This window comes from Leucopleurus acutus, assembly GCF_964270905.1.
Source record: "Leucopleurus acutus genome assembly, chromosome: 8".
NCBI classification, from domain to species: domain Eukaryota; kingdom Metazoa; phylum Chordata; class Mammalia; order Artiodactyla; family Delphinidae; genus Leucopleurus; species Leucopleurus acutus.
The window spans coordinates 77,283,155-77,305,012 of NC_139151.1; the positions used below are offsets into that span (position 1 = coordinate 77,283,155).

The 21,858-nt window shown below is 36.5% G+C and overlaps 1 protein-coding gene across 1 annotated transcript in view; it reads left to right on the forward strand.

The window, feature by feature from the left end:
* The window catches only part of LUZP2 (leucine zipper protein 2), a gene marked incomplete at both ends in the record, with an annotated part of 446,055 nt that overhangs the window by 383,548 nt on the left and 40,649 nt on the right, over window positions 1-21,858 (forward strand). Inside the window, 2 exons of the mRNA XM_082845005.1 lie at window positions 10,180-10,254; window positions 21,357-21,524. Coding sequence (XP_082701131.1) covers window positions 10,180-10,254; window positions 21,357-21,524 — 243 coding nt within the window. The remainder of the gene's footprint in view (window positions 1-10,179; window positions 10,255-21,356; window positions 21,525-21,858) is intronic.

Consider the following 21,858-nt stretch of genomic DNA (forward strand, 5'->3'; position numbering starts at 1 on the left):
AGCTTCAGAGTTAGTCTTGAAATCAGACAGCGTTAACTCCTACACTCCAGTGTTTTTTAAAATATTATTTTAGATACAAGTTTTAGGACCAGTTTAGTAAATTTACAGAAAAAAAAAAAAGAAACCCTACGGGAATGCTAACCTGGTTTGCATTTTATCTAATAGATTAATATGGGGAGAACAGGTATAAGAATATTGAATATTTCAGTTTAACAGGATTTAATGTTTCAATTCATAGACATGGTATATCTTTCCACTAATTTAGAATTTCTGCCATTTCTGTCAGTAATGTTGCATAATTTACAACATACAGGTTTTTCACATCTTTCATTAAATTTTTTTCTAATAATTTTAAATGTTTTTTTTCCATTTTTTCACACTCTTCTTCCATTATTCCAATACAGATATTAGTGTTTTTAATATGTTCTAAAGATCTCTGAGACCCCCACCATTCATGTATTTTCAAGCTTTTTTTCCTTACAGCTTTTCAGAGTGAATAATTTCTGTTGATATCATTTCATATTTAGTAGCTCTTCTTTCATCTGCATTTTTTTGATAAGTCTATCCAGTGAAATTTTTCTTTCTAGAATTTCCATTTGGTTCTTTTTTTTTTAATTTATTTATTTTATTTATTTTTGGCTGCATTGGGTCTTCGTTGCTGCACGCAGGCTTTCTCTAGTTGCGGCGAGCGGGGCTACTCTTCGTTGTGGTGTGCGGGCTTCTCATTGCGGTGGCTTCTCTTGTTGTGGAGCATGGGCTCTATGTGCGCAGGCTTCAGTAGTTGTGGCTCACAGGCTCTAGAGTGGAGGCTCAGTAGTTGTGACGCACGGGCTTAGTTGCTCCGCAGCATGTGGGATCTTCCCGGACCAGGGCTTGAACCCATGTTCCCTGCAGCGGCAGGCAGATTCTTAACCACTGCGCCACCAGGGAAGCCCTGGTTCTTTTTTATAATACAGTTTTTCTGCTAAAATTACCTATCTCATCACTAATTAAGAACATGTTACCTTTAATTTTTTGATAGTATTTTTAATAGCTGCCTTACAATATTATGTCCAACACATGAGTCATCTAGATATTGGCTACCATTGTCTACTCTTTTAACTTCGGGTCATACATTTCATTTCTTTGCATACCAGTAAGATTTTGTTTTGTGCTAGACACTGTCACTTATATATCACAGAGATTCTGGATTTTATCTTCAGAAGAAGATAATTAATTTTTGTCCAATAATACAGTTAAACACTGATATTTATCTTGATGTAGAGTTGACTTTATATTTTGTCATTGCAGATATGTGAAAAGTCCGTGATAAAGCTTAAGCTTCTCTCACTTAACTGAGCTGAATCTCCAAAAATCTTCCCCCAGCCCCACCTCCCAGAATTGTATCTAGGTTTTGATTTAGACTTTCTTAAGGCAAGCCTAAAAGTGGACTTTATACTAGGGCAAGACGCAGCAAACTTTTTCTGTAAATTATCACACAGTAAATATTTTAGTCTTTGCAAACTTATATGGTCTCTATCTCAACTACTCAATTCCACCATGGTAGCACAAAAACAACTAGACAATACATAAATAAATAAAGGTGGCTGTGTTCCAATAAAATTCTATTTATGAAAGCAGGCAGGGACTTCCCTGGTGGCCTAGTGGTTAAGAATCTGCCTGCCAATGCAGGGGACACAGGCTCAAGTCCTGGTCCGGGAAGACCCCACATGCTGCAGAGCAACTAAGCCCGTGCACCACAACTACTGAGCCTGTGTTCTAGAGCCTGCAAGCCACAACTACCGAGCCTGCATGCCACAACTACTGAAGCCCGCGTGCCTAGAGCCCATGCTCCGCAACAAGAGAAGCCCCCGCAATGAGAAGCCCGTGCACCACAACAAAGAGTAGCCCCACTCGCCGCAACTAGAGAAAGCCCGCGTGCAGCAACGAAGACCCAACCCAGCCCCCAAAATTAATTAATTAATTAATTTTAAAAAAACCATGCACGTGTTAAAAAAAAAGGCAGTAAGCCAGATTTGGAATTTGGGAGTTTGCCAACCACTGCTCCTGTGCAAGGCTATTAACCTAAAGGCTGTCGCTTTGATGCCTGTGGTGTTGATAACGTTTATGAATGTAGAATGCTGGCATCCTTTTGCAGTGCTCAGCCTCTAGGGTTTCTGCTCTGCTGTGAGTCATGTAACAGTCTCTTTGTGATTAGCCTTGTGTCATGTATTGCTCTGTGTATGTGCAGTCCAACACTCAGCCAAGGACTTGCAGGAACATCTCCCAACAACCTGACTTTTGGAGGCCCTGCCCTGCTCACCTCACTTTTCTCTGCTGCTCTGCCCCATATACTCCAGCCATTTAATCTGCCCCAAACTCTGATCTCTGCCTCCACAGTTCTGCTGCTCTGCCCCATATACTCCAGCCATTTAATCTGCCCCAAACTCTGATCTCTGCCTCCACAGTTCAGTCCAACTACAGTGATCTGCTTGGACCACAGCCCTTTGCACTTAGGTCAGGAAATTGTCCTCAAGTAGAAAGCTGGAGTAGTCATGAGTCTTACCTAGTGAGGGTCCAATATTTCAAGGTTCACAGCTGGGCATGATTAGCTCATAATTGTTTAGGAGAGGAGGACTAGTCCAAAACCAGTTACTGTGTCATGTCAAGAATCTTTAATCTTTTTATTCTTAAATAACAAAAATATAAATATCTAATAATAATTTAATTAATAAAAATGAATTTTATTTACTCACAATAACCAAAAATACAAATAACCAGAAATACAAATTCATTTGACTTCAGATGTGGTTTGACTGTGAAGTTTTCTAAGTCACCAGATCCTATCCTATCTATTTTATATGCTTTGCTTTCGTCTACAGGACAAGTTTAACCTCATGTTGTCCTCTTTTATTTTATAAATAATGCCTATTAGAGCTTAGACTTAAACATCCTCATACTATACTACCAAGAAAAAGAGAATATACTTCTTATTCACTCAGATGAAGAGAGGCATCTTTCACTGCAGAAGCCACCAGTAAATATCTTCTTGTCTCTGGCCTGACATTAATTAGATGTCCAAACCCAATACAATCATTTGACTAGGGAGTTGATATAGAGTAATTGCTTTAAGAACTTGCATCCTCATCTCTGGAACTGAGTGTTGAGATATTTTCTCCTAAAATAATATGGCTGAGAAAGAGTGTGAAGCAGTCATCTCCAAAGTCTAGGCATTTTTGAGGGGAGAAAGGGAATCGATATCGAGAACATAATAAAAAAATTATTCACGATAAGTTTTCTTTAGTGACCATAATCACTACAATGCATGTACACATACACATAATGGCAATAATATATTTATAAGAATTTAACTTTGAGAAAAAATATGTATATCTTCTCTTATTTCCCAGTGAAAAGCCTTGCTGAACTTTATAATTTTTAAATATTAGCATTGACTTTTAATAGCACTTATAACCAGATGTTATGTAAGCTATTCCTGTACAATTTGAGGTCTTTGTTCCTTTTACATATATTAGTCATTCAATTCCAAGTCTCTCAGAATTATAACCAAGTTATTAATGTTGAAATGAACAGGTGCTGCATCAAACAATCCGATGGCCTAATACAATCTTGGTGCTACAACTTTATACTTTTATGGGAGTGAGTAGAAGCAGGCAGGAGTTTTTGACTTTCTGCTTCCTTTACTCAGTGGTAAAGTGGAACGTAGAGATGACGGTGGTGGTGTTTTGTTCTGTGTTATATCTCTTGAGTATTATCCACAGCTTCTAGGTTAGTGCTGCCGATCAGGGAGCATGTGCTTCATAAATACTAACAGATGCATTGAATCATGCATTTAAAAAAAGCAATCCTATTATTATCCTTTCACCAAATACCTAGTACACCCTACTGAGTATTTGAAAACATCTCTTATGAATTTATTATCCTCGTTGGATGAATAATCTTAAACACACAAAATTCCACCAGTCTTCTAAGTGGTCTCCAAACATTTCTAACCATAAAGCATATTAATAAACTTTAAACACATATAATTCGATATATGTATTGGTTATAAATTATATACACTCACATCTTTAGTGGTTAGGAGGACCAGCTTTGGATCCAAACTGCCTAGGTTTGAGTTCCAGATCCGTCATTCCCCAGCTGTGTGACCTTGAGCAAGATATTTAATAAATCTGTGTCTCAGCTTCCTCATTTAAAAAGGATGAAAGACATACTATGTACCAAATAGAGTTGTTATGAGGAATATATATCTCTCTCACAAGTTTAGGCTGTTGTTATCTTTTATTATCATCTTATTATTTTACTTTTATATTATGTACATTATAAACATAAACAAAATGAAAGGAAAGCAGTGGTGAAACAGAAAATATGTAAAAATAAGTTCTAATATTTTTATATTAGAACAACCACGGAATATTTTAGAATAAAAATGTAGACTACAGAGTATTTTATAATGCCACCTATTTTACATTTTTTAAATCTAAATTAAAATTTAGAATTTCTAATGTTTTCTTCCCACACTCCAATGGAACTTGTACTCACTATCCCTATTTCTGCAAAATTTGCTGCAACAAGCCTGATTGAGGGTTCTTATTGGTACCAAAATGTACAGCAAGTATCATCTTATTAATAACAAAGTAGCAAACATATTGTTAGAAAACTTGTAAAGATTTCTGACCTTGTTTTGCTGATGCCACCTAAAAGCTTATTGTAATGTTGGCTCTTACTTCCAGGCCCCTCAGTGACCCCCCTCCCAATCTAGTTCTCTACTGAGTTATATCCTCAACAAATGAGTCACAGCAGTCTTGTAAGATTGCTTATTATAACTCTGTAGTGGCTAAAACACTAGGAGATGGCTCTGTTCTGAATGCCGTATTCAGAGTCTGTAAAAACACTTCCCTGATCTGGCCCTAGCTGGGACCATGTCAAGGTTAGTCTTTCCAAGCAAGAAGCCCATGCCAGAGAAGAGTGTGGCTAGACATCATTATGCTGATACCCCTGTGGTGCTTCTTCTTCCTATGTTTTATCAGAAGATTAAAGAGCTGAGACCTTAATTAGCATTCAAAAGTCTGTACTGTCCCTCATCTCTTCTCAATTTAACCCAATATACTCAGGGATTTAATTTCTTTAAATGTTGTTGACTCATTATGTCTACGGCATTGCTAACCGATAAGACTCAATGGTGACAAAAAAAAAAAAAAGGTTTAATTTCTTTATCTTGGCATCTAAGCTATTTATCAGCCAATTGTATTTCAATCAATCTTATAGAGTATGTGAGAAAGAGAAGAATTATTGTGCATATCCTTAGAGCAAAGTCAATATATTTTTTACTTTTTTTAAAATTTATTTTATTCAAGTATAGTTAATTTATAATGTGTTAATTTCTGCTGTACAGCAAAGTGATTCAGTAATACATATATATATATATATATATGTTATTTTTCATATTCTTTTCCATTATGGTTTATCACAGGTTACTGACTATAGTTCCCTGTGCTATACAGTAGGACCTTGTTGTTTATCTATTCTCTATGTAATAATTTACATCTGCTAACCCTAAATTCCCAATCCATCCCTCCCCCCATCCATCTTCCCCCTTGGCAACCACGAATCTGTTTTCTATGTCATGGAGTCTGTTTCTGTTTCGTAGATAAGTTCATCTGGGTCATGTTTTAGACTCCACATATAAGTGATATCATGTGGCATTTGTCTTTCTCTTTCTGGGAAAGCCAATATTTTGACTTGCTCCTACTGCTTTCTGTGTCTCGGTGGAAAAACACACACACGCACACACACACATCAATGTAGCCTAGGTGTTATACTTAGTTTAAAATGAACTGTGATTTTGTGCCACATTTTCTTGGCTCCTGAAAAACAAATTGATTCTCTGAGTTGAATTATAAAATCTGTTTGTTATAATTTTATATTAGAACCTGTTGCTTGGAAAAACCCTGCCCCATGTGTGTCTCTGGTGTGTTTACTCTCTTTGGTGATGACAGTTTTGGAGCCAACATTTTTTTTTTTTTTTTAATACCTGGCTGCCGGAAGTCTTGGAACAAATTTGCAGCACAGTCAAGACAAATGGATAGAACTTCATGGCCCCATCATCAGTGCCTCCTTCTTCTGTCGCTACCCATAATCTACTTTCACATCCCATTCACAAGACATATATGCTTTCCATAGATCTCAAGTGTTTATGTTTAATATTCTAATACATTTAGTGTTAAACTTGTTTCAGGTCCTTTTTAGGTATAAATATTTTCATATGCTACAAATCTCAGGGAAATTCACCAGAAAATTAGAAAGAAGATACCTGGATATTCTCACCTAGAGGGGAAGTAGAAAAGGATTAAGATAATCCTTGTCCCAGTGAATTTTCAGAAATATTGAATTACACACCTAATGTATAAAAAATGAATTAGAACCTTGCAGATGTATGCATTTGCCAAAATTTTGTAAAATGGTTCATTAAAATTTTAGATAAAATTTAACTGTCTGCATTATGTCCTTTCTGTTTGCTTCATGCTACGACTATACATTTAGGTTGCTTAGGAAAAAAAGACAGTTTTTGCATTAAATACAGCATTGATTTCATCCTTCATAATCTAGCCCAATGTAAGGTGGATCCTCGAGGAAAACAGCAAGGAACAGCTCCAGAATTGATAGACCGGACGGCAGAGCCGAGCCAGGCTCCAGTGTTTTGTGGTCTATAAAAACCTGGAGCTGTGGAGCTTCACAATTTTTTGAGTAAATTAAAAATTATCATATGGACTCTAGCCTCTCATGTTATAAATCTCAAATGAGAAAATATACTTACATAAAGATTAAATGTTAGGGTTTTTTGCTGTTATTCTTATTAGGAAGAATACTCTGACTTCTCAGGCCTCCTCTGTTCTCTATTGCAGCTTAACACACTCTCAGCTTAGCAGTTAGAGTCTCATATTGAGATTTTCACTTTACGTGCTTGCTGCCTCGTGTGTATTTTCAACCTATGTACACAAATGATGTTTCCTTCTTAGTCTGAACAAAACTAATCACTTTATAGATACTTATTCAAAGATTGGATGTAAGTGAAAGCTACTCTAGATTCACGACTACCTCCCCTGAAATAACCCTATCCTTTTTTTCATGTGAATTAAATTGACAAAGCACATAAATGACTTAAAACAGACAAAATTCACAATCCAGTAAACCCTCCTGTCTTTCATAGGTTTTCTGATGCTTTAAAACCCACAGACCTGTTTTTATTTTCTATAATTTTATAAATACGATATATGATTTTTTTTTTTTAATGTAGCTTCTGATTTATTAGCTCTGGAATGGGACTGGAATGTTTACATTTCTTTTTTTTTGCGGTATGCGGGCCTGTCACTGTTGTGGCCTCTCCCGTTGCGGAGCACAGGCTCCGGACGCGCAGGCTCAGCGGCCATGGCTCACAGGCCCAGCTGCTCCGCGGCATGTGGGATCTTCCCGAACCGGGGCATGAACCCGTGTCCCCTGCATCGGCAGGCGGACTCTCAACCACTGCGCCACCAGGGAAGCCCCGATATATGATTTAATCCAGTAACTGATCCTTTCAAAACTAAGACTAAAGTATGATAATATGAGTCCAAATCTGCAATTCCTGTGGTTACTTTTCTTACTGTTTTTGTAACCTTTTGTATCCCACGATCTCTTGGCTAGATTTTACCAAGTTCAATGAGTTCTTAGAAGAGGTAAATACTTGAAATCCTGGGAACTAATGGCAATGAGCTTTCAAAGGCATATTTGCTATTTCTGTTGGAATTCATTCAACCTGTCCTAGTACAGGCTTCCTGGATGGCTGCACACCCTGAAGTCATCGTTTTGTGGAAGTCCCTTGGTGTGGATGACAGGATTTAGGCTGAAACCCACACACGGAGGGAGAGGGATGGAGGCAGGAGGACTTGTAACTATGCGGACCCCACCCTCTGGACTGCAGATAATGAATGACAGCATCTTGAGGAGAGAGGCTGCCCACCTAAAGGACCCTGAGGATGAAGATATCATGACATGCTTTGTGGGGGTAGAAAGGTGTTCAAGACATAGGCGATTTCGGGGCAGCACTAACGCCCTTCCAGCTGGTGACTGAGAATGTTGATTGGCACTGAGGCTGGTGCTGACACTCTTGCCCTCTTCCCACAGGAGTTCCCAGGAACTTGCCTACAGCCACCAGGGGTGTGGGGATGGCCACTATCCCACTAAGGCCCACGCGCTGCCCCTCCCTGTCTTCCCTAACTCCTGTCCTAGGCCTAGAGGCTGGGGACAGACAGAAGGGCCACTCTGCTTCCTTCTTTTGGGCCTCAGTCCTGTGGACAGAAGCTGGCTCTGGCAGGGCCTGCGGTAGCAGGGATTGTCACAGGGGAAGTAGAGTGCTCCGTGGTTGAGGAATGCAGCTGGACCCAGGGCAGCCGCAATGCAGGGCCAGCAGAGTGGCCCAAGCCCGGGCCAGGAATGCAAGACTGAGGCCTATGGTCCTGAAGCCCTCCTGATGTGCGGGCAGGTGGCCAGAAAGACAGAGACAGACAGGCCAAGGGGGGCCCACGGTTCAGAGCTTATGAGAGTCCACTCACTTGGAGGTGCCCTCAAATTGGAAACAACCCTCTTCATCAGTCCTCTCTCTCTCTCTCCCTCATTCACAATGATTTTATTTTCAAACATTATTGTATATTTAGAAATGCACATATATATTTCATGTACATGATTAGGTTACTGTTTAAGGGCAACAATTGCCTACTGGAAAATTATTGTCCACAAGAGTCAAGTGTGGAAAGTAGCACAGATCGATTTAGGGGATGAAAACTATGCATGGACACAAAGAATGGATATAGGTTTTCATAATCAAGAAAAATATCCTCACCTTCTCCTCCTGCCTAGGTGCTTACCATAAGGAAAGGGAAAAAAAAGGTTATTCAAGGACAATGGTGCAGGGCGCTATTTTCCAGACCGTGAGAGAGAGAAGGGAAGAGCAAAAGACAAGTAGGCACTTTGGTGATTGGCTACAGCCTTGCTACAAGCCCACAGCATTGTAACACCCAGGATGGAGATTCAGAATGGGGACGTCCTGGTCACTGCAGAAGTGATGAGCCCCTCTGCAGACTTCTCCCAGGCGAAGGCAAACTCAATCCCCTTGCCTCACAAGACCATCAGAACGACCCTCTGTTCCTTCCAGACTTAAATTCTTTTCGTTGGCTAAATGTAGGAGACTGACAAAAGCCAGAGGTGTAGCGAGGCTCTGAGGCATGAGGGGAGGCTGGCCCTTCTGCAGATCCTGTGTGAGCCTGCAGAGCATCTCTTTGTCAGTATATAACTATAGTATATACAGTAGCTAGGCATTGGTGGAGGCAGGACTTTAAAACACATCTTCCAAATCTGAGGCTCTTTTCTTTTAGCAGTACAGTTGTGACATTTGCAAAGATACAGAGATACGGTGGGATAGAGTTACACTGGTTTAAAAATAAAAATAGAAAAAGAGTGAATACTATTATATTGGGCTTCTCAGGGTGCCTTAACAAAATACAACAGAATGGGTGGCTTAAAAAACAGAATCTGTTTTCTCATGGTTCTGGGATCAAGGTGCTGGCAGATTCATTTTCTAATGAGAGCTCTTTCTGGCTTGCAGATGGTGCCTTCTCACTGTATCTTCCCTCTGTGTGAGGGTGGAGAGAGGTCTCTGGTGTCTCTTCCTCTTCTTATAAGGACACCAATTCTGTGGGATCAGGGCCTCACCTTTATGACCTCATTTAACCTTAATTACCTCCCTAAAGGCCTTATCCCCAAACACAGTTACATGGTGTGTGGGAGGAGTGTAGAGCTTCAACATATGAGTTTTAGGCAGGGACAAAATTTAGTCCATAGCAACTAGAAACATGACTGATGGATTTATACCACAAATATTTTCTGGGACATGAGCTGGAACTTTGCAACTAGACATTTTGACCCAGTGAAACATTTAGTGTATATTCATCCAGAACAACATTTTCTGCAGCTTAACCAAATGACCATGTAATAGAGTATTTTTAACTTGCATTCTAAATGAATTTCACAAGGTTTTTGTGTTTTTGTTTTTCTAATTCTTTGGCAATGAATGACAGATACGTAAAGTGGAGGGGAAAGGTTATAGAATTTACTACAAAGATGTACCTCTCTTTCATTTTACAGGCCCAACAGCTTACTGATCTGGAACGAAAATTAGCTGTGGCGAAAAATGAACTGGAAAAAGCAGCTCTTGACCGGGTAAGTTGACATCCATGAGCCATCAGACTTTGGTTGCAGAAGATGAAGCTAGGTGTGCTCATTGCTGCTCTTGATTTATCAATGCAATTCCAGATGCTGTGCATGTAATATGGTGATAGAATTCATGAGTGTTTGATACTTTCTTTGGAACCCAATTCTTTTCTTGTTTTTGCTGCTATAGTAAACCTACTCAAGGTTGAGGCTCTGTGATTGCATGGCTTTATTTTTCACTTTACTGGTACACTTGCTCTATAATACAGTGAATAAACATACTTTAAAGCATCAACAAAGATGTCATGTATTAACTTTGTATGAATGAGTTGTAAAGCAAATGGAAGTAGTCATTGACACTTTTTATTTTGGAAATCTTAAAGCCCTGGAGGAAGAGGCATTAAAAGAAGAAAGTAGCTCTCTCAAGCAACTCTGTTTATACAAAGATAATGCAAGAGTGGCTGACATTACATCTTTATAACAGCTTTATTGGAATAAAATTCACATGCCATAAAAGTCACACTTTAAAGTTCACAAAGTTGTACTATCATCAACATTAATTCCAAAAGGTTTTCTTTGCCTCTTTTTACCTCATTTCATCTACTTCATTTTATTTTTGTTAATGCCTCATTGTGTTTCAATTGTACATGCTCAGAATAAACCACAACTCCCATCTGATGCCTACCTTTGCCTGTCAATACTCTTCATATGAGACATGCATGGAGAATAAGGAGTTGGTATTTGAAAAGGGAAATATAATATGGAGGAAGGAATTAGTCATAAAATTTAGAATTATGGTTCTGCTTCTTTATAGTTACAGTATTTGGCAAAATTTCTTAATGCCTCCTTTCATTTTTAAATCAACTATATAAAATTGTGGGAAGTAAATATTCCTTTTTTCTTTAGTTCACTCAGAACAAAAGGGTAAAATGATTTTAAAATTATTTCTTTGTTCACTCAGCAACCCATTTATTGAATCCAATGTAGTTTTCTCTAATTCCTAGAACATATATCTAGAAAATATTAATACAAAAAACTCTAAATCTGAAAATGAAATCATAGTATTTTAGACTTGAGAAGACAAAAAACATCCACATTGCTCTCAGTCAGAAACATGAAAAGTCTATGATGTACCAACAGGGCCAATCCAAGAGTAATCTGCATTTTGACAAACATTCAATGCATCCCCTGCCTGAGATTAATTCTTGATTAGATTGGAGTTAGCCATCATTCGGTCTAACAATGGAAAAATAAACCTTCTCTATATATCATGTGGAGAATTTTTGGTTCATTTATACACAATATTTGGCATGTAATAAAAATATTTCTAGGGCTTCCCTGGTGGCGCAGTGGTTGAGAGTCCACCTGCCGATGCAGGGGACACGGGTTCGTGCCCCAGTCCAGGAAGATCCCACATGCCGTAGAGCAGCTGGGCCTGTGAGCCATGGCCACTGAGCCTGCGTGTCCGGAGCCTGTGCTCCGCAACGGGAGAGGCCACAACAGTGAGAGGCCCGCGTACCAAAAAAAAAAAAAATTTCTAGACATGTAAAGAGAGAATACAATCTGGCCAATATAAATAAAGAAGACAAGAGATGTACACCTAGAGCTGATTCAGATATTGGAATAAGAAAATAAGTACTCAAAAATTTAACAACTATTATATACATATATACATATATATGCATAATATTTCTATGGGCATGTATATAGCATTACATATATTACAATAGAAGAAATATAAAACAGGTAAAAAGACAAAACTTTTCACTAGACTTGGAATCTATAAAAAAATCAACTAGCTATTCTAGAATTAGAACAATATAATTCATGTAATTAAGAATTTAACTCATGTATTTAATAGCAGAATGGATGATTGGACATAGTAGAACTGAAAACTAGTGAAATGAAAATTAATATCAAATACCTATACTAATGTATAGAAAGTACAAATAAATGGAAAGTAAGCAGAAAAAGTATAAGAAATGTATAAGACAATTTCAAAATTTCTAAATTATATAATTGTTGTGCCAGAAGAAGTGACAAACAGAGCAATATTCAGACATAATGGCTAAATATTTTCAATAACTTTGAAAGATATCAACCACAGATTCAAAAATATAAATAATGCACAATCAGATTAAACACAAAGATAACCCACTTCATAGTCAAATTGTTGGATATAAAAAGATGAGCTAAAATAGAAAGTGAATAGTAAAAGGTAGATATCAACTTAAGTATGTTAGTAATTAATTTTTTTTTTTTTTTTTTTTTTTGTGGTACGCGGGCCTCTCACTGTTGTGGCCTCTCCCGTTGCGGAGCACAGGCTCCGGACGCGCAGGCTCAGAGGCCATGGCCCACAGGCCTAGCCGCTCTGCAGCATGTGGGATCTTCCCGGACCAGGGCACGAATCTGTGTCCCCTGCATTGGCAGGCGGACTCTCAACCACTGTGCCACCAGGGAAGCCCAGTAATTAAATTTTTAAATGGTTAACATATTCCAAGTACAAGGCTAAAATTATAAGGCTACATTAAACAAAAACTTTATGATTTATACAAAAGACACCTTTAAATATAAAGAAACAAAAAATCTATAAGTAGGAGAATAGGGGAAAAAAGATGAACTCTGTATACAGTAATACAAAGAAAGCTTGCGTATCAACATGAACATCATTAAAAGTAGACTTGAAGTAAAGGCTTTTTAGTGATAAGAAGAGAGTCTCGTATGGATCAGTCCAGGAGAAGAATATTGCAATCCTAAATCAGTATGCATACAGCAATATTTCTTTAAAATGTACATAAATTTTTAAAAGTACACTTAAGACCCATATATTTTTTCATTATCTGCTATATTTCAATAGTTTATTTTAAAAAAATACTTAACCTCACCAGATAAGTGGAAATGTGAATAAAAACAATGAGATAGCATCTCAACACTATCAAATTGATAAAAATTTAAAAGTCTGGTGATACCAAATTCTGATACATTAGTAATGGGAGTAATTATTAAAATCAGTTTTTAAAAGTGTGTACCTTAGAATTTTCACTTATCCATATGTACCTTGAAACGTGCATAAGGACATTAAATACAGCAGTGTTTGTATTAATAATAAAAGGAAATAATTTAAATATTTGCTGTTAAAATTAATATATATAATCCATATATTTACTATACTCATTTTCAAATGGTAATCAAAATTTAATATTGATAAATATAAAGATACCTGTATCAATACTGATATATCTATAACATACACTGTGGAATGAAAAATGTCAGAATTATTATGTACAGTATTTAACAATTGTTCAAATACATGAAACATATTTTGTTTTGATTACATATCATAAATAGAGTAGAAAGATACTCATATCAAATTTATGGACACAATCGCCTTTGGGGAAAGATGGAGTGAAATAACACTAAGGATGTTTACAGATACATCTACTGTTTCTCAAATGTTCTATCCTTTTAAAGCTGTATAGACACAGTCTTTAATTTACACATATGCATATGTATATTTCATGCATTATATACATACATTATATAGCATATGTTTTGTATATATACATTAGTTACATGTAATAAATGTGTACATGCATATTAAAATATCCATATGCATACATTATCATATAAATGTATTTAATATAATTATGTATTATATATAACATATTATATAATTAAAATGATGCTTTTTAACATTTAATTCAGGTTGCTGTTTACCTGATGTTCATTATGTCTTTCTCTGTATGCCCCTATATTTTTCAAAATAAGCAGTTTTAAAAAATGAAAGGTTCTGTCTGCTGTCAAAGGGCTTTCCATTTTTGTGATCAAAACTTAGCAATCATTTTATTTGGAATAATAAGCAAGTAAGATGATCACATTCATAACTTATTTTGCAATAATATCTGTATACATTTAGCAACTTTGTAAAGAAAGGAGGTTGCCTTCTAATCACCAGTTAGAACCTACAGAATAGAAAAGATGGAACATTTAAGGTGGATTAATTTTGGAGGTCTTGTTGCCTCCTTCTCACTGTGCAGTGGTTGTGAAGGACCACAACTTCCTTAAGACTTGGATCTCACATAGGCATTTTCTTCATTTATATGCGGTCGAAACCTCTTCATAGCTAGCATAACTAACATTTCAAACAGGATGTCTAGAAAGTGTTGCAGTAGGGGAACTGTAAGCACATTTTGTGAATTATAAATATTTTCCTTCTTAAGGTTTACATCTTTGGGATAAATATGGCTTTTGAATGAATAAGATATTTTAACAACTTCGCTCCTTTGTGATTGTCTCATTTTATATTTATCCAAGTAATTAATATAATATTTAAGAATTTTAGGGAAACCTGCCTGCTTTTTTCTAGACTAGGTCAAATATAATTCATCTTACCAAGATTCCACTTTATGAGATTTCTTTCATTTATAAAAGAAGTTTATACCAATTAGTTTTTAAAAAGGAAACGACTCTTTATAGAATTGGTAGAATCAGACTATCAGAGGTATGTATAATCCTGAAGTTCAATTAGATCATGTTTTTATTTTTCCTTTCTTTGCTATCCCTGTTTTAAGTTCTAGAAAGATGTTGAATTTCCAAGATTCTGAGGCAGGCCCTCCCACTCAGTTTTTAACAACTATGACTGTTGGAATGTTCTTCCTTACATTATTTTTTTTCCCTTACTTAACTTCAGATAATCCATTTAGTCAGTGAATGACTATATGTGTTTGAAATGCTGTTTGTGTGACCACTGTGTGCCAGGTGCTATGAGAAACAGAAAACACTTATGATACACAATCTTGGGTCCCACATCTCTCACAATTTTGTTGGGCACCAAAAATTAGGAAATAATTATACACTGAACCAGGAGTTCAGAGAAACACAAAAAGTGAATATGTGTATTTTAAGTACATGTGAGTTATAAAAACCGGTTTTGTCACATGACGTTTCATGGGCAAATTGTAGTTTGTCCTGAGTCACAGAACTTGAAGATAATATAGTTTTTTCTCCTTTGTCTTATCCATCCTATGCCTTCCTCCTCCCCACTTCTACCAAGAGCACTATGTGCTTAGCCCTCACAATGCCAGACTGGATTCAGGATGAGAGATTATATGTTGTAGTGTTTAAATAAAGGTCCCCGCAGTCAGTCTGTCTGTTCAGATCATAACTCTGTCACTGAATGAGCATATTCAAATTGCTCAAACTCTTTATACTTCACTGTAAAATGGAATAATGATAAAAATTCACTTTATAAGGGTGATGAGAAAATGATAGTCATCAAAAAAAGTAAAGTACTGGGAATTCTTGGCACATGAAAAACACTCAGGAAGCATAGTAATTATTATTATTAGTGAATGAGATCATAGAGAGACTGCATCTCTGTGATAATTTTTCTCTTTAACCTTCAGGATCTTGTCACTCCTTTTGCTACAGTGAACTATAAAAGCATTGCATATTACTGGAGGTTGATTTCCACAAATCTCACGTAAGGTGTGTTTGAGGCTCGTAAACTACAATCATAAAGTCAGGTAGAAATGCTAGCTCACTTCAAAATCGATGAAAACTACAGCTTAAGGAAATTGCTCTTCACCTCTCCCCATCATTTTTTTATGAGACTTTTAAATTCTCTTCAGGTGTCTAGCTCCAAAGAATGTTATATCTGGGCTTCAAATAGCCTTAAGTACTTAATAAATATTATGAAAACTATATCTTCACACTCTAACTTGGTTCTCATTTCATATTTCTCGTGAAAGAAGTCTCAGTTTACTCTCCCAATAAAAGCAATAATAATCTCAAGATCTAAGAATCAATCTTGGTTTTCCAAACAATCAATTGTTTATTTGGCAATATCTTATGAATTATAGTTAGCTTCAGCTACTGGAATGTAAAAACAACTTTATGGTTTGGAAACTATCTCTCAAATTCTTATGTTAAAAGTTTCTATTGCATATGACCCTCACAAAATTTCACCCAGGACAGCATGCATTATTACATTGTATTACAGATGACACAAGTTAGGTGATCTGCACAGACTCCCAGGACGAAGTAGTAAAAGAACAAGAACTGTTCTTGCCACAGTGTGTCTGGCACACAGCAAGAGCATAATAAATAGTTATTGATTGAATAGATAAATGAAGGTAATATAACTTCAAAAGTTAACACACATGCTATTTATTCATCCTACATACAAGGGACATAGAGATCACCTAGAGCAGAAAAAATAAAACCGCTGAATGACTTTATAGGATTCATAGAGCTAATTTCATGGTGAAATAAAGGTAAGGCGAAAGGCTTTGGATTCACAGTCCTTCACGATCTTTCCAAAGCCAGCTGTCATTGATGCACCCAGATCTCTCTGAGGACGTCACATCTTCATGTAAATAAATGAAGGTAGACGTAAATATTACCTTGTGAACTTTTATTTGTCAGGAGGTGAGAAATTAGGGACACTGTTGTCTTTGCAATATATATCTTCTTGTTCCCCCCAAAATGCATTTTTCTGAGAAAAGTACTCACATACAGACACACACACAAAACTGCCTTCTAAATCTCCCACCATCTCAAGATCATATATATAAACAAAAATTTCTTATAAGCTTTACATATTATACAGATAAGCAGTAGTATTTTAATGTCTAAAATAATACTTTTTTGTGTTATATAATATACAGGATAAAATGAGAAATATTTCATTATTTTCTCACATAAAACATATCCTCTGGAGGGTTTGCTTTATTTATTCATTTAACAAATATCTGTTGAGTTAGAAACCAGTGATTCTCCAAAGAAATACCGGCCCTACTGTGTAGCACAGGGAATGCTGCTCAATATTGTGTAATAACCTAAATGGGAAAAGAATTTGATAAAGAATAGATACATGTATATATCTAACTGAATCACTTTGCAGTACACATGAAACTAACACAATATTGTAAATCAACTATACTCCAATATAAAATAAATTTTTTTTAAAATACCATCCCTCAAAGAAATTACATTGTAACAGAAATAGATATAACGATAAGATAATATGCATTTATGACAAGGGCTTCATAGGACATAATTTAAGAAATGTGATAGAGACTTTGAAGAAGATAATATGTGAGCTGAAACATACATTTCAAGTGGAAATTTCCTATGTAGATGTTTGGAAAGTGGGTTCTGCAGGCAGAAGAAACCACAAGTGTAAAGGCCCTAAGATGGGAATGAACTTGGAATGTTCAGTGGGCTATAAATAAAGGACATTGTGACAAGCAGGATCTTCATAAAGACTCTGCATTTTACTAACATGCGGCAAAGGAAGTGGGAAAAGTGTTTTGGTGTGGGGAGAAGATCAAGGGCAAAAGTAAGGCTGATCTTAAGAGGGAATAGGTTGTAAGATCTAGAGCAAAGTATACTTTATATGGTTTACATTGTATTTCATTAGGTGACATCTTGTTCCGGTGAACTTCAAAGTGAACAGTGACCTTACCTGCAATTTTAAAACAGACTACAGCTAGCAGTACAAATTAAAATGTAATGGCCATTTTGGTGGAAAAATCGTTATCTGGGTCCTGCTCATGGGATGGGTCAAGCCAAACCTGAGTAGTGTCAGGAACAGGCTCTATTAAGTTGGAGGGACTAACTAGAAAGACATGGACTTTTTTTTTTGGTAGAAAGATGACCAAACTGGGACAGCATTGCTCACAGAAACCTGTGGTCTCTAGTAGGAAAAATCTACAATATAATGAAGGAGAGGAGCCAGAATCTAATATAGGAGGCCAAGTCATAGGCTTGTGACCCAAAAAAAAGAAATGAAATCAAAAGCTAAGAGATTAATAATAGGTTGAAATATAAGAGGAAAGATAACTTACTACACTGCAATGGATATGAAAGGTGAGGAGTTGGAGGTTATATCTATGTGTTGTTGACACTACCGTCCAAGGTGACCCTGAGAATGTCAGGAGACCTGTAGGAGCAGAAGAGATGATTGCATCAAGTTCAGATGATTAAAATTGTAGCATATATGCCTATCCCATTGACTGTTCCATTGGAAAATTTGTCTTGCCTAAACAATATTTACTGAAAATGAACTATTAGCTTGATGCTGTTCATTATTTTCGGCATCCAAGTTCAGCCATTACTCAGGAATTTGTATATTATGTCAACATATACTTTGTGACTGTTATAGATCCAACTTTTACATATATACTGTAAGAGGAGCCATGATAAGAATGCAGTGAAAAATAACTATCATTACTTCCTGCATTATCTAAGCATTGAAAGCTACATTTCAAAGCCATGTTAGCTTTGAGTGCTGGCCAAGACCTGCCTGACCTCGTCACGTTAGCTCTATTTCCATTGTCTAATGATAATATAAGAAAACAAAATATATTTAAATTGTTCAATGCCATCTGGAATATTTCACTCCTGACAAAGTACCCAGTGCCATGATCTCTTATTCTGTAGTGAGAGAAGGGAAGGGTCATCCAAGATTATAACGAAGAATCAATAGGAAGGGAAATCTGAGCCATTGCTTCATTTCTTTTTACTGATATAGCTTGTCAATTTCTTTCCCTGACAAAAGAGAAACATTTTCACCTAAGTCATTTATTCAAAAAGCTTTTTTGTGTGTGTTCCTTCTAATGTGTCAGGGATTGTGGTATGTGCTAGCTATACAGTTCTGAACAAAATAGGCAACTTATACATATGTGTATACATATAAATTAAAATTAATGATAAATTGTATGAAGGAAACAAACAGGATCAATCATAGAAAGTAATTAAGTGGGGAAAGGGCAAGAATCTAGCGACTCAGGCAAGCAAATAAAAGGGACCATTTTGAATATAAGGTTACCATTCAGCTTAGCTCCTTCTCGTCCACTTAACAAAGCCCCTCCATTCTAGTTCTTATCAGATTTTTATTTTGTCTTGGACAACTTGACAGGGCAAGATTAATGAGAAGGAGGTACTTGTTTGTCCTATTGCTTATATATTGCCAGTTGCTGCTCTTACTGTTGCCTTTTAAAAAATCTCTTGATATGACCAGAGAGAGATTTCTTTAACTGCTATTCTAGCAATAGACAATCTCATCTTAAGGATAAATTTTATACCACTTATGAGTAGAAAACACAGAGGTGGGCATTGGTAAGGATCAAAGTCATAGTCACTACTCTCAAGAAATTGACCACAAGGGCTTTATAGGAGACAAGAAATAGGATGGGATGCAATATGCAGGTGTATTCCTGATATCATATATAAAAGGCAGTAGTTTTGTTGGGAGTATACTACTTTCACAGGAAGAGACAACAGACTTTGCTGCTTCATTGATCCATGGGTACAGTGAAAGGGTAAACTCCACATATGCCAGTTTGTCCAGGGATATGGCTTTAGCACCTAATCTCTGTCTTCATCTCTCTCACCCCAAAGACCATATTTCATATCTTCAAGTGGACGTTTATGTGTTATTGTCTTACTAGGGTCTATGCATGTCCCCAGTTACCACTGAGTTACCATGAGATTTTCCCAAGGTTGTATGTCTCTCTTCATTTTTGCACCTGGGGATGTCTCTGTCATTTTTACTCAATTTTGTATCATTTTTAAACCTTATTAGCCATTAAAAATATTTTTAGCAGTGGGATTTGGGGGTTAGATGGACGTTAGAGATGGTTGTCTGCCTTGGGATGTAAACCTAAAGAAAAAATAGTCTGCAATAAATGCTGGAGAGGGTGTGGAGAAAAGGGAACCCCCCTACACTGTTGGTGGGAATGTAAATTGGTACAAACACTATGGAGAACAGTATGGAGGTTCCCTTAAAAACTAAACATAGAACTACCATATCCTGCAATCCCACTCCTGGGCATATATCTGGAGAAAACCATAATTCGAAAAGATGCATGTACCCCAGTGTTCATTGCAGCACTATTTACAATAGCCAAGACATGGAAGCAACCTAAAAGTCCATTGACAGAGGAACGGATAAAGAGATGTGGTACATATATACAATGAAATGTTACTCGGCCAAAAAAAGAATGAAATGATGCCATTTGCAGCAACGTGGATGGACCTAGAGATTATCATGCTAAGTGAAGTAAATCAGAGAGAGAAAGACAAATACCATATGATATTACTTATATGTGAAATCTAAAAAAATGATAAAATGAACTTATTTACAAAATAAAAACAGACTCACAAACTTAGAAAACAAACTTATGGTTACCAAAGGGGAAAGGTGGGGGAAGGGATAAATTAGGAGGTTGGAATTAACATATATACACTACTGTATATAAAGTAGACAATCAGCAAGGATCTCCTGTATAGCACAGGGAACACTACTCAATACTCTGTAATGACCTATATGGGGAAAGAATCTAAAAAAGAATGGATACATGTATATGTATAACTGAATCACTTTGCTGTACACCTGAAACTAAAACAACATTGTAAGTCAACTATACTCCAATATAAATTTTTTTAAAAAATTAAGAAAAGTTTCCTTTATAGTGAAAGAGAAATAATAATGCCAGTTTCACAGATGTTTGAAAGCATAAAGTTATTTTTTGTGAAAGTGCTTAGAATATTATGATATACTATGTTAATAGAAAATGTTGATATTGTCACTTACAATCACATCCAAATAACTCCTACCACTTAACAGGGCCCAGAGGAAATAAGAGTTGTATCAGAAATTGAGTGGAGGTACAGGCCTATCTGAGAAACACAGAAGCCTACATCACAAGAGGAGTGATTTGTAATAAAAAAGGTTGTTGCTAATAGAAAGATGGCAGGTTTCTAAGAAGGACATGTTCCACTTTAAAGTGACCCTAGAGTATATTTCCTTGCCAGCAAAGTATCATGATTGAAATCATGTCAATTCAAGGGGAAAATGTAAGATATGTCTCTGAATTCCAGTGTTCAAAATATATCATGAAACACATTAGCTCCTAAAAAACAGACTGAGTGTGTATTAAACGGCACGTCATAATGGAATTTATGTTAGGCAATTGCGTTTGAAAATTAATACGTGTTTGTGTAGGGAACAAGTGTAGGCTAGGAGGAAAGGGAGAATCTAATCAGGTAAATGATGACCAGACCCGCATGTAAACATTGTGTTGTGATCTCTCTTGTTTTCATAGGCGTCGCAGCTGAAAGCAATGAAAGAGACGGTACAACTCTGCCTCTCAGCTGTTTTCCATGATCAACCTCCTCCCCCTTTGAATCTCTTCAAGCCTAGTCCAACTCGGATATCAATTCCATCCATGCCAAATGACACTAAGATTGCAGATGCAAGGACAAGAAGCAAGGTACACTTTATTTGTGCTTTGAAAAGTAAAATCGAGTAAGGTACTCACTTTACTTCATTCTGTATTATCATCAAAGTGAATCCAAGTAAGATATCAGATTCATTGAAAAATTAGGAAGTAAATGGGAGATAGTAACCCAGTTTGTAAAGTCTTCATAGTCACTTGGAGAATGTTGGAAAACAACTTTTCTTTAGTAGAAAGCCAGCTGTTTCTTAGGCAGGATTATTATTATTTTACAATAGTTAAAAGAAAATATCTTGTATTACATTCCAGTATACACCAGAGGTCTAATATGGAAAATACTTTCTCCTAAGGTATAACCACAATCCTTACA